Below are 12,739 nucleotides of genomic sequence, written 5' to 3'. Positions count from 1 at the left end.
ATGTTGGTGCACAGTACAATAAAGGAGAAATTGCAAAAAATGATTTTACCTGCATGAGTTTGGTGTCGTGTCCCGTATAGACAACCACTCCATGGATCCACTGTGTGTTCCTCAGCTGGGCTCCTCTCAGTAAGATCTGGTCTGGACCCAGAGGAACGGTGCTGAGGTATGGAGCAACACAACTGTTAGGGCTTTCAAACTTCACCTCTGTTTCACTCAGAAATCATTCCCCAAACTGATAAAAAAAAGATTAGGGCTGACACAAAAAAAAAAAATCTAAAATATTTGCGTCTGTAGGGACCTGTTGCTAATTCTCGCCTCACTTTAAACTTCACATAAATTTAATTTAAGTACATTTTTAATTCATTTAAATTTATGCAGATTTTTTTCTCTCCACTTTGATTTGTCATTGTGTGAGAGCCTGCTGCAGGCAGTTAGAAAGATAGAATCTGCCAATTCTAACTTTCCTCTCTGACCATGGTAGAGGTGGCTGCAGCTGAAAAATCACAAATGTCTTTAAATTATACAAGTGACACCTTTAAAAGATGTAGCACTTTATTAAAGAGAAACGCCAGTTTCAAGGGTGGCCGCTATTAAAAACTTAACTACAGAGAAGCTTTTTATAAAAGTGCCAATTCATTATGTGTTTGACAAACAAAAACATTGAAGTATGTGGATTTTTAAAAGGTTTATTGAGAATATACAATTTATATGACCAAAGAGAGAAGGAGACAATTAATCAGCCATAAATAAGCTGGCAAAGGCCCTATGATTATAAGGTTATTTTTTGGTCAAAAGCGATTTTTTTTTTTCCCCCAAAATCACCTTTAGCAAAAATGAGCAGCGTGAATGTCATTAAGAACTTTTTTTTTTTAAAGCAATACTAAAAAGGGTTATCAATGTTTTTTTACTGCAGACATTTGAAATCATTCCATCATGTCTTAAAAAGACCAAAGAGCTTCAATTTAAAAACATCCAAAAGAAATTAATATGACTGCAGCTGGAAATTTTTATTTATTCCCTCACACCATAAAATGCAACACTTTCTGACAAATGAGCTCCTGAGATGGAAAGTGAGACAGATAATTTGATACACAGGGCTGAAACTGAGCTCACCTGTGGCCAACCAAGCGGATGTTTCCAACAAACTCATACAGGTGCCGGTTTGGGCTTTCACATTCCATCCGCCCTGACAGCCGCATCAGGTTGTCAATGTCCTTTATGTCTGCAGTCACTTGGAGACCCTGTAGTGAGCAAAACACAGCTTTACTTCCTTCTATGCTATAAACCTATGTGCTGCAACTAAAAAAGAACTAGAGAATATACACCAACCTGTCTGATTTTAAGGTTTGTTTCTCCATCCAAATTAGATGTTTCAATGTAGCACATACCCTGTGGTTCACTGTTATGGAGGAAGAGGATACAGAATCTTAGAGCAGAAAAGCAACAGCAATTTGATGTTCTATATTCAGTGATATTCTATATCAGCGTAAATGAAATTTTGATTTGGTTAGAATGTTTCCATATCAAACTGTTAGCAGGAAATCAATGAGTAAAAAGCTACAGTAACAGATTAAGAGGCTACAGCAGAGAAACAGCAAGACTTAAGTGCAACAAACAAAGATATTGAAGCCAGCAAAAACTGACACCGATGTTTAACTTATGCCATCTGTTTAATATACAGCAAACATCTAGAGGCCAGACAACATTTTTGTTTGGGGTTGCTGTTTCCCATGGGTTAAACTGTCTTTCCAGAGCAGCAAGAATAAAGTCCAAAAGGAACAGAGAGAGGAAACATAAGAGCAGGGTGACAGGAGCAAGCAGGCATACCAAGCACAAACAATGCAAACAAATGGGTCTCAGACAGACTCTTGGCAAAGAGACAGCGGGTTAGCGCATGCCTGAGGTTAAATGTTGAGTTGGGTCACTGGTTAGCAGCCCTGCTAACAGATTAATCTTCTCACACAAAAGGCTTGATTGCTAAAAATGAACAGGAGGATGTTCCAGCGATGACAAAGTGAATTAGAACTGAACTGAAAAAGAACTAATGCGTTGCAGTAAATTAGCACAAAATAGAAATCCAAGATGGCTTCCAGATTTCATCTTGAAACATGACTGCATGCAAATTGTTCAAGTCAAGCTGATACATTCAGGCAGCCTCCCATGCAAAGATATGAATGTGAAAGAAAATATATTCACACTCAAAAGAGAGCATGATACAGAGGGAGTCTGCTTTTGAGCAGTTAGTAGTGTTAGGTTTAAAGGACATTACAAAATCATAGTGAAAGAGTTAACAGAAATTTTTAAAGCAAAATCACAATTTGAAAGTTTTTGAAAGATTTTTTTGTACAGTGCCTTTTAAAAGTATTCAAACCACATTTTGTCAAGTTACAAGCACAAAACCAACACAAAGTAGAGAATAATTGTACACCATTTAACAAATAAAGTGTGGAGTGAACTTGTATCCGCTAAAGTTACATATGTTATGTTGCTTTACTTTATTTTTCACTGAAAAATAGTCTGAGTTCAGACAAATTGGATAGAGAGCTTCTTAAAGCTTTCATACATTAAAAATGTATAAAAAATGGTTTTCATGCATTTTCAGTTGCCTTTAGGTCTGGTTGTATCTGCTTTCTTCTAACTAAAGAATATGCTTTGATGCAAACTTTTCACTGTAGCTCTGGCTGAATATCTGCCCTCCTGAATTGTGACCCTCTGCCAATTTCAATTCTCCAGCAGACTCTGAAAAGTTTTCTTCCAGACATCAACAGAACTTGATTATTTTTAAGCTGCAGAAGCTACATTTTCCTACAAGTAATCAAATGTACATTACAGGTATGCTGTTATTGCATTTAAGGCAATACAATATTTTCTTATTTAAAAAAGGAATTAAATTATGTTTATCCACAATCGTTTGTATTTTGAATATGGCGTAAAATAAGCTTAAAGTGATCAAATTAAAAATCTGCAGAATATGTTAAATTCCAGCCCTATTTGGAGTTATACTGAGATTAAATTACACAAAGGTGGAAAACTGTCTATTAGATGACTCCAGAAGGTTCTTGGTTACATTAGTATCAGCACTAAACACAAATGCACACCACATATTTCAGATTTTTAATTCCTTCCACAGTTTTGCATTTCTTTGTTTTTGTGTTGCACACAAACACAAAGAAAATTATATTCTCAAATTACATTCAAGGTCTATAGTTGTGACATGGCAAAATGTGGAAAGTGAAAGTGGTATGTAAGACTTTACAAAGGCAGTGCAATCAATTTAACAAAGTTTTTGATGACAAAAAAAAATAAGTCACAGGCCCCTTCCTTCCTGCAGAGTGGAAATAGTCTGATCCCAGTTGTAACAAAGCCCCACCCCCATCTCTCCCACCGCTGTTTCAGTTGGTTATGTTGCTGGTTTGCTGACCTGGATGACAGAAGGACGAGGTCAGCCGGGAGATGATCTCCATTTGCAGCTCTGACTACTTCCCCAACAGCCACCTGTTATTACCAACCACACACCAGCAGGGGGCGAGACGGAGGCATTGTGGCAGTAGTTTGCACAGGAGGCAAAAAAGGATGGAGGTTCAAAAAAAAAAAAAAAAAAGAGGAAGAATAGGAGAAGAAAAGAAAGAAAAAACAAGACAACTGGTTCAGTCTTAGGGAAGAGCATGATGATCAGTCCTGTGTGACCACAGGTATGCTTCTCCATGTGTTCTCCTTTTCACAAAACCATCTAGAAAAAAAATGCTGAACAGTGAAACTGCTACTCCAGAAAAGGGTCTTAGCTTTATATATTACAGAGGAGTCAAATTATGCTTTTAAAAGTCAAATCTAGACCAAATCCAAACCGTTTCTGAAGAGGAGAAGGAGATCAGTAGGATTATGAAGACATGATGGCTCAAATCTAGTTCAAAGATCACATTACTTACAACCCACCAAAGGAAATGATGGTCATTACCTCACACAAAGGTTTATGTATTTCGAATTGTGCATCAGATTAATTGTTGAAAATCTTGACTCAAAGAGTTAATAAACCATCACTTCTTTAATATGAGCTGAAAGTGCCAGAAGAAAAAGGGAAACGGGGAAAGAGATTCCTAAAAAGTCTTGCATCAGGGCTGAATCCTATACCTGGATGATAAAATGACAGCATCCGCAGGAACGAAATCACTGCCATTTACTTTAATAATATCACCCACTTCGACCTGTGAAAAATAAACTGGTTACTGCTGCGTGCTGCCTATAAAACAGCACAGGAAACGGAAAATCAGCAGTGGGAATAAAAATTCACGGCTGGGATGATAAAAAAAAAAACAGGGAGAACATTAAACCACAGAAACATCTAATAGTGATGAGAAGACACTGAGGAGCAGCTGAAGTCGTCTTCCATTACCACTGAACCCTGAACACAGTTCATCAGGCAGCAAATAAAACAGAAACATTTACATAGTTTCTAATTAACATTTTTACTGTGAGATACCAGGTTTTGACAAGTATCTGCATGGGAGCATGAGCTAAAGTATGCAACATTCATACAATTCTGTCCTTTCCTGATGAAAAAAAACAAGGAATTATATAAATGCATTAAATACAATTCTCTTCTGCACATAAAAATGACAAGAAGTGACAAAAACTTAAAATAAAATAAAAATGAATAAAAAAATACAAGTTTGTCACTTTGGCTTCATTCAAGATGCTCTAAAGAGCAAACACCACTGAACAAAAATATGGAACAGAGCATGCTTTTGTAAAATGCATGCTGTAGAGGGAAAAACTCATCAATTATTTAAACTTTGGCTTTTTAGAGAATCCCAAGTCTATAACTGGATGAGACATTAGCATGGAACCAAAGGGAAGAGGCACAGATTTCAATCCAATGGGAACTAAATTTAAAGCAAACATGATCAACACTACTTCACAAACTCCTACTTTGGGAAGATTTGTTTGCAATGATTTCAGCCTAATCTCAAATTGCATCTGTAAGGCAGAAGGAGGAAAAAACTAAGTAATTCTCACACAGGCCATGAACTGTTTCAAAATCACGGTTTCAAAATCTGTTAAAATGTGCTTTTGGACTTTTTTTTAGTGGCATAGAGCGTAGATTGCGTTGACGCTCCCCCCTCTTTCAGTTGTTGCGGCACAGACTTTTTCAGATTGCATTTGAACTCTTAGACAACCGGAAGCCCTCAATACAAGATGGCACTCTCGTTACAGGTGTTATGCACATCGTTCTGCTCTTCAGACAAATCTGCATACACAAGTTTTACTGCAGAGCAGCAATGAGAAAGACTGCAGCATGATTACATTGAGTCTGCTGATGCTTCGGAAGAAATCTACAAATACATCATGAAATAAATCACAGCCGTATTCCCTGAAAAATGTTCAAAAACATGAGCCAAGATGTTCTTACTGAGCAGCAATTGCCAAGCAGTTCTGTTTTACCTAATCACAGTCTGCTTACAGCTGGCCTGATTTTGCAGCAGAAATTAAAGAACTGGATCATGAGGGGAAACCTCCACTTTGTCCTCTGGTTTCACTTCCCAAAGGCCACCCCCATAGGGGGCATGCTGTATAATCATTTTAGAATGCATATTAAAGTGAATCGGAATATAAAAGTGTCTCAACTCCTATTAGTGAAATGAGAAATGGCGACAAACTGTGGGCGCATACCTTCTCCCAGTGCACAATCTCCCAGGCCCCGTTCCTTAACACTGCGGTGATTCATGAGTTACGGTGAGGAAGATGGAGTCAAAGACAAAAGAGTAAGTCAGTACAGGAATAAAATAGAGACAAAGAGAATTGTTTGTAGAAAACAATACTGACACTGATGTTCTGTATACATGTAGCAAAACAAATTCTATGGTTTTCAACAAAGCAGGAGAGTGTTTTCAGTACCTTGACATTCCTTTTTGTTGACAACATTGTCAGCTTTGTGGCGTTTCTGTAAAGAACAAACATTTACCTTGAGCACACTTTATGTTGGGACATAAAATAAAGGCAATTAGAAAAACAAAAACAAAATTACAAATATGTTATTTTATTAAATAAATAAAACATCTTTCAGTGTAAGAAGTTACTTTTTATACTGAAAGAAAGAGCTGCAGATACATAAATTAGCACCATAGAGCTGAAGTGAGATTAGACCATCACTATTAATCCAGAGTGATTTTCCCACCAAGCCTGTGTAACCTTTTCAACAGCCACATCATTCAGCATTTTATCCACCAGTACAGTGGTGGATAAAACCACTGCAGCGTTTTTCTCCTTTGTGGTCCCAATAGGGGTTCTAAATCTACAGCTTAACTTTCCTCAGTTATCCCTGCAGGGTCACCTGACAGATGGAGAAAAGTCAGGAGGGATTAAAGTGTTGATCTAAAAACAGTCACATAATGGGTTTAACAGAAGCATTTGCATCTCAGTCATGTTTGCTTTACTTAAAAAGAATGGAAACATTTTTCAATTTATTAAGGAGAATTTAAACATTTGCTCATTACCATGTGATTTGTTTTCTACTATGTGGTGTATCTTAGTTGTCCTGCCAACAAATTCTCCCCACCTGAGCTATATGAATCTGCAGCTCCTTCAGAGTCAGACTAACATTTTTATCTCCGTCACTGTCAAGCCGAGGAGGACAGTTATGTTTTGGTAGGTAGTGAAGATGAAGTTTATGGTAGTTACATAAAATGTGAAAAAGTTGAAGGGGTTTGAACAGATTTGTGTGACCAGGACAATGAGCTACACTTCTTCCCCTTGTGCCGCTTGTTTGCTCAACAATCACACAATCAGCTGTGATTTCTGAAGTTGACTCCAAGGGACAGCTTGTCAACCAGCATCACGCTGAGTAATAACGAGTTGCTGCACCCATCTCATTAAAATGATTACTGTGCATTAAAACTGAGCTCCTGAGAGCAACGTGTGCTCTAGTTGATTAACAAGGAGAGGACACATCCACCTACATCTCCGCTAACTACCTGTTTCACAATATTAGGTTGGATTTTAGTAATTATTTTTTATGAAGCTTTTACCCTTCAAAAAAAAGCATTTTATTTTGATGTGGGATCATAAATTCCCACCAGTAAAGTTGATGATGAACCTGTATCATCTATCAAATGATACATGAAGGAATGAAAGGCAAACCTGGACAAAAACACATCGACATTCAGAATTTCAGAAGAAAAAAAAAAACAAACAAACAAAAAAAAAACAGTCTCTGTAGAAATGTTCAAACCAGGACACCTCAAGTTTCATAGTTTTACCTTCACATGGTGTAAATTATGTAATTCTGTAAAAACATCAGATGTTTTTACAGTTACTATTTAGTCAAAAAACACTCAGCAAGAAGTCCTACACTGCACTGATATAGTAAATTGATTAGAAAAGTATTTTTTTAGCTACAGATGCAGCTTTTGTTAAAATAGTCAGGTGTACACTGAATGAATCTTGTTATTCCATTATAGGTAAAAATGTGTTTTTCATTTAATTTCTAATTAATATATTGAACCTTTTAATGTATTGTACTGTGTAAAATAGGCTTAATTTAAATAAAAGTGGTACAGAGTGCCATTTTTTTTATCTGATTAATCATTACAATAATCCCTAGATTAATCCATTATTAAAATAATTATTAGTTGTAGCCCTAATGCTTAGGGCCTTAACATGTAAACAACAGCAAACCCACAGTGATAAATTAGTATTATACTGCTGGAAAGAAACTTGGAAATTGATTTCATGTCTCGTTCATCTACATGGCTGTTTTATTCAAGGTCGACATATCGACACGGCAGGAAACGAGGATTCACGCTGGCTGCGTTTCAAAAGGACACTGAATGGAGTTATTTCCTAACCGCACAGCTTTCTCTAAGTGGGACAGTCTGTCAGCTCAAATATAAAGACAAAAACTCAGGTTTTTGTGCTGTTCCCTTCTCCATTTTCTGCTGTTTGCTGGTGAGCTCCAAACACCTGAAATTCAAGTTGCAGCAGTCTCTGCAATGCAGTGTAGTACCTTAAAGCAGCTACCTATACATTTTTCATGTCATTTGATGCATGAATAGACTTTAAAATACTGTTGCTAGTTTATAAATCACTGAACGGTTTAGCACCACAATACATTAAAGATCTGCTGTTGTTGTATCAACCTTCCAGACCTCTCAGGTCTTCTGCTTCTAGAAGACCTTAGAAAAGCAGCATTCAGCATCTATGCCCCACAAATTTGGAACAAACTTCCAGAAAATTGTAAAACAGCTGAAACACTGACTTCTTTAAATCTCAACTAAAAACCCACCTATTTAGTATTGTATTTGAAACGTAATCAATTACAAATTTAATGATGGAACTTGACTTAATGTATGTTTTTATTGTTGATTCTTTGTTGCATTATGTTTCTGTGTTTGATATGATGTACTTTGAAATGCCTTGCTGCTGAAATGTGCTATACAAATAAAATTTGATTGAGTGATGTTGAGTTAGTAGGTGTAGAATTACATGTATTTTTTTTATCAAGTTATATAACATACTGTGTCTGAGTGTGTGTGTGTGTGTGTGTGTGTGTGTGTGGTTGTGTGTACATATGAAATTACAGACATAACCTTCCAGGAAGTGGTGTCTAGGTCAATGCAAAGGGTGGTTGGGAAAAAAAAAGTAATTAACCAAATAGCTAAAATTGGATCTCTGTACAGACAAATATAGTGTTTTTATTTATATTTTTGCATCACAGAAATACAAAACTACTAAATCTTACCTGCAGGAGTGCAATGAAGAGAAAGAAAGAGTTGGCTGCCCTCCTGAACTGCGAGTAGAGGAACCGAGGGAGAAAGGTGAGAACATTATATTTGGCCGTGCTGAAGAGCCGAGTCAGGCACGATGCAACGAGGTGATGGTGGGGAGCAAGATGAGACAAGAAGGGGAGAAAACAAAATACGTTAGATTGCAAAGTGTAATCTACAGTGGAAACATTGCTTAAACAAGAGTCGTTCAGATGAGACTGTAATTTTAGCATTCTGACAACAGTCTCCAGAGTTAGTTTTACAGAAACATATTTATTTGTGTCATACAATGACAAACTGCAAACACTGGCAAACTAATAATAAAGAATAATTAGAGGCTAGGAGGTGGCAGAGGGGGCATAAAGACATCCTGGCAGAGATGAGCGATGTTGAGTGTGCTGCTGTGGGGCTGGTCATCATGGTTGAATATTGAAACTAGAGGCGCTTTCAGCACTCCCACAGCCGAGCCTCCAGCAGGCTGATTTACAGCCAAGTTAAAGAGGGCAGTCAGAGGAGCCACTTTAGGAGAAGATGTATATACTGCTGCAAGCCAAGCCAGTAGCAATGCTTTGCATACCCCTACAGACAAATACAAACCAAGTATAGTGCCTCTAACTCGCAAAGGTGACCAAAAGAATGCAGTTCAACAAGAATGATATTGCTATTTTAAACCTACCAGAAATACAATATATATTTTTTACAAACAAAAATATGGAATCTGTTAACTTAGCACACCGGAGGCTGCAAAGTTTGCCTTGCGAGAGGTTCTCAATTGCATTTAGGTCTGGACGTTGACTAAGTGGTTCAAACACATGTATATTCTTTGATTAATATAATTATGTTGTAACTCTGGTTATAGATTTTCTAATCAATCTCCAGTTTCAGAAGATTGGCAACTTCCAAAATTTTCAACCCTTTTCTCTATTCTTATTAAAAAGAAGAATCACACAGCATGATCCTCCCACCACCAACTTTAGTTGTGGTTTAGAAATTTTTTAACCTATGTATCCTTTATTTTAAACTTAATGATGCACAAATATTTGTACAACTCTAGCACTTGAGGTCGTAATAAAATATACTGATGTTTGTGGTTGTTTTAATAAAGCAAAAAAACAAAAAAACAATCACAAAACAAACATGTAACTATGTAGTTTGGTTTTGTAAGTCTGACAATTTGTATCGAACAAAATTGAGAACATGTATGCAAATGACCCTTGATCTAAAACCTTACACGTTCCAAGACAGATATAACTGTTGCTTTGTAACAGTCACATGAGTCATGGTCATAAGAGGAAGCTCAGCATTATCAAAGTGACTGGAATGATCAAGCAAACCAACAGGCGGAGAGAGATATGAAAATAAGAGGAAGTTTCTTTGTGAGAGTGACGTTTACACACAAGTACAGTAGTTGATATTGTGATCAGATCAGAGTTTTATTCAATCTTTAGTCTAAACTCATATGAGATCCCAGTGGGAAGTAAAAGCACACAACAGTGGCTAGAAAGTTTTGATGCCAAAAAAATGGGCCCATTGATTTCATTCACTATAATTGTTGTGCTTACAAAGACATCTATGACTGCCTTCTTACACATTGATTTCCATAATAGAGTAATAAACTAAAGAGGGCAGTTTCAATAGCCTACTAGTTGAAATAAAAGTACAGCCACAGTGACAAATAAAATATATATATAAACATATTTTCCAGAACATAACTAGCACCCACACTGCTTAGCTGGCACTGTTCTGCTAACAAAACACAAAGCTGAAGAGTCATAATTGTTATTGGCAATGACAGCACACTATGTTGTGTATAGCAATGTTAAGCTGTTGGAGGCAAAGTCGGCCTTCGATCACCTGAAGAACATTTCCGGGATTAAAGGACTAATGTCTCAGCCAGATCTAGAGAAACTCATCTATCCGTTTATCTTCAGTCGCATTGATTACTGCAACAGCGTCTTCACAGGTCTGTCCAAGAAATCAATCAAACAGCTGCAGCTGATCCAGAATGCTGCTGCTCATGTTCTCACTAAAACCAGGAAGATGGAGCCCATAACACCAGTTTTAAAGTCCCTCAACTGGCTCCCCATAGCTCAAAGAATAGACTTTAAAATACTGTTAGTTTATAAATCACTGAATGGTTTAGCACCACAACAGATTAAAGATCTGGTGTTGTTGTATCAACCTTCCAGAACTCTCAAGTCTTCCGGTTCTGGTCTGTTCTGCATCCCCAGAACCAGAACCAAACGAGGAAAAGCAGCATTCATCATCTATGCACCACAAATTAGGAACAAACTTCCAGAAAGCTGTAAAACAGCTGAAACACCGACTTCCTTTAAATCTCAACTAAAAACCCACCTGTTTAAGATTGTATTTGAAACATAATCAATTACAATTTTATCGATGTAACTTGATTTAATGTCATGTTTTGATTATTGATCCTATGTTGTATTTTTTTCTTTGTTTGATATGATGTAAAGCACTTTGAAATGCCTTGCTACTGAAATGTGCTATACAAATAAAATTTGATTGGTTGATTGATTGAAAGGTTTTACAGATGACTGCTGACATTAAATAGATTTAAAAGCAAAACTCAAGGCATGTACTTGGGTACTTCCTTTAAAAGGCATTACTCACCTGCATCCATAATCATTATTTGAGAGTGTTTATTTTGCAACACAGTGTTGGAATTATACCAGTATTGGGAGTAAACTTTCAAGCCTGACCTAAGCAGGTCGTGTACCTGGGAGGCTTACGTCCAAGTCTCCCACAGGTCAGGGAAGCTTTCCAATAAATTCTTTGAAACAAATTAGAGTTTAATGATGCAAACTGGGGCCATTTTCAGGCCATTTGGTAAATAGCAACCTGTCTTTCAGTAAGTATCTCTTTAGTAACAAAAAAAATTGTATTTCAGTGTTGGAAATATGTGGCAAGTTGATATAAATTGCAAACTGCTACAGCAAAAGCCAAAATTAGTCATGTATATGCCAGACCGGAATTGCAGTCTGTTGCATGGAAACTACGGTATGTACAGTAGCATAAAAATGCACATATTTGACCACAAAGCAACATTTCCTTTAATTTTATTGCCTTTCCACCTGACAAAGATTAGGTGTAAGTTGCCAATTAAACAATGAAATCAGTGAGAATCTGCATAACTTATACTGGAGATGAGAATGATCTAAATGAGATGGCAATTACATAAGTTATACAATTATATAACTTATGTGATGTGTCACACTAATATTTGCAATGGTATTCATCAGTGAAATGCATTATAGGACATACACTGTATTGCCAAGACTGGTGATACAATACCAACATAAGCATAATTTATCCTTACACGTTACAGTCCCATCGCATATACAACATTTAACATTAAGCTATGTTTCTCATTAACTTGACAGTAGTGTCTTTGATATGGTGACATGGAGCTTAGCTTTATACACAGAAGCTCACATGGATGCTTATAAAATCAGTAAAATGCATTGCTGATTTGCTTTGGAAACTCGTGATGATTAAAAAAACATTTTCCACATTATCTGGCTATTTAGTGCTTTGTGTGTTCATATCAACTGTACCATGCGTTTCACACAATAGATGGCCAACAAGGAAAAAGGCACTCTCATCGTTTCACAACACAAACTGTCAACATTAGAGATTAATTAGTCTGTCAGCAGGAAGTACAGGTGTGTAAACAATCCACAATAACATGAGCTACAGCTCCTTCACTTTGGATTTAATCCAGGTGGAGACTGAGACTGAGATGTATTTAAGTTAGTAAAATTAGTTTCACTATAGTACACTGATTTGAGAACCTAAACTGTTGAAGAAATGTTAGTAAAAGTATGCAGCCTGAATATATAGAAAAATTTTATATGAAGGTAACGTAGTTACTTGACTGTGCTATAAAATGGCACTATGTACATGGACTATGCATAATACTGGCCCCCTTTAAAGCTAACGGAGAGTTCCTAATT

At 36.7% G+C, this 12,739-nt stretch overlaps 1 protein-coding gene across 1 annotated transcript in view; it reads right to left on the bottom strand.

The window, feature by feature from the left end:
• The window catches only part of atp8a1 (ATPase phospholipid transporting 8A1), a 99,085-nt gene that overhangs the window by 67,663 nt on the left and 18,683 nt on the right, over positions 1–12,739 (bottom strand). The window contains exons 3-9 of the mRNA XM_044127822.1: positions 8,738–8,837; positions 5,896–5,941; positions 5,671–5,711; positions 3,425–3,498; positions 1,333–1,402; positions 1,117–1,244; positions 50–161 (exon numbers count right to left, since the gene is read on the bottom strand). Of these exons, the coding sequence (XP_043983757.1) occupies positions 50–161; positions 1,117–1,244; positions 1,333–1,402; positions 3,425–3,498; positions 5,671–5,711; positions 5,896–5,941; positions 8,738–8,837 (571 nt within the window). The remainder of the gene's footprint in view (positions 1–49; positions 162–1,116; positions 1,245–1,332; positions 1,403–3,424; positions 3,499–5,670; positions 5,712–5,895; positions 5,942–8,737; positions 8,838–12,739) is intronic.

The sequence above is a fragment of the Gambusia affinis genome, linkage group LG09 (genome assembly GCF_019740435.1).
Source record: "Gambusia affinis linkage group LG09, SWU_Gaff_1.0, whole genome shotgun sequence".
NCBI classification, from domain to species: domain Eukaryota; kingdom Metazoa; phylum Chordata; class Actinopteri; order Cyprinodontiformes; family Poeciliidae; genus Gambusia; species Gambusia affinis.
Note: the sequence above shows the minus strand (reverse complement) of the source record. Positions and strands in the feature narration are given on the sequence as shown.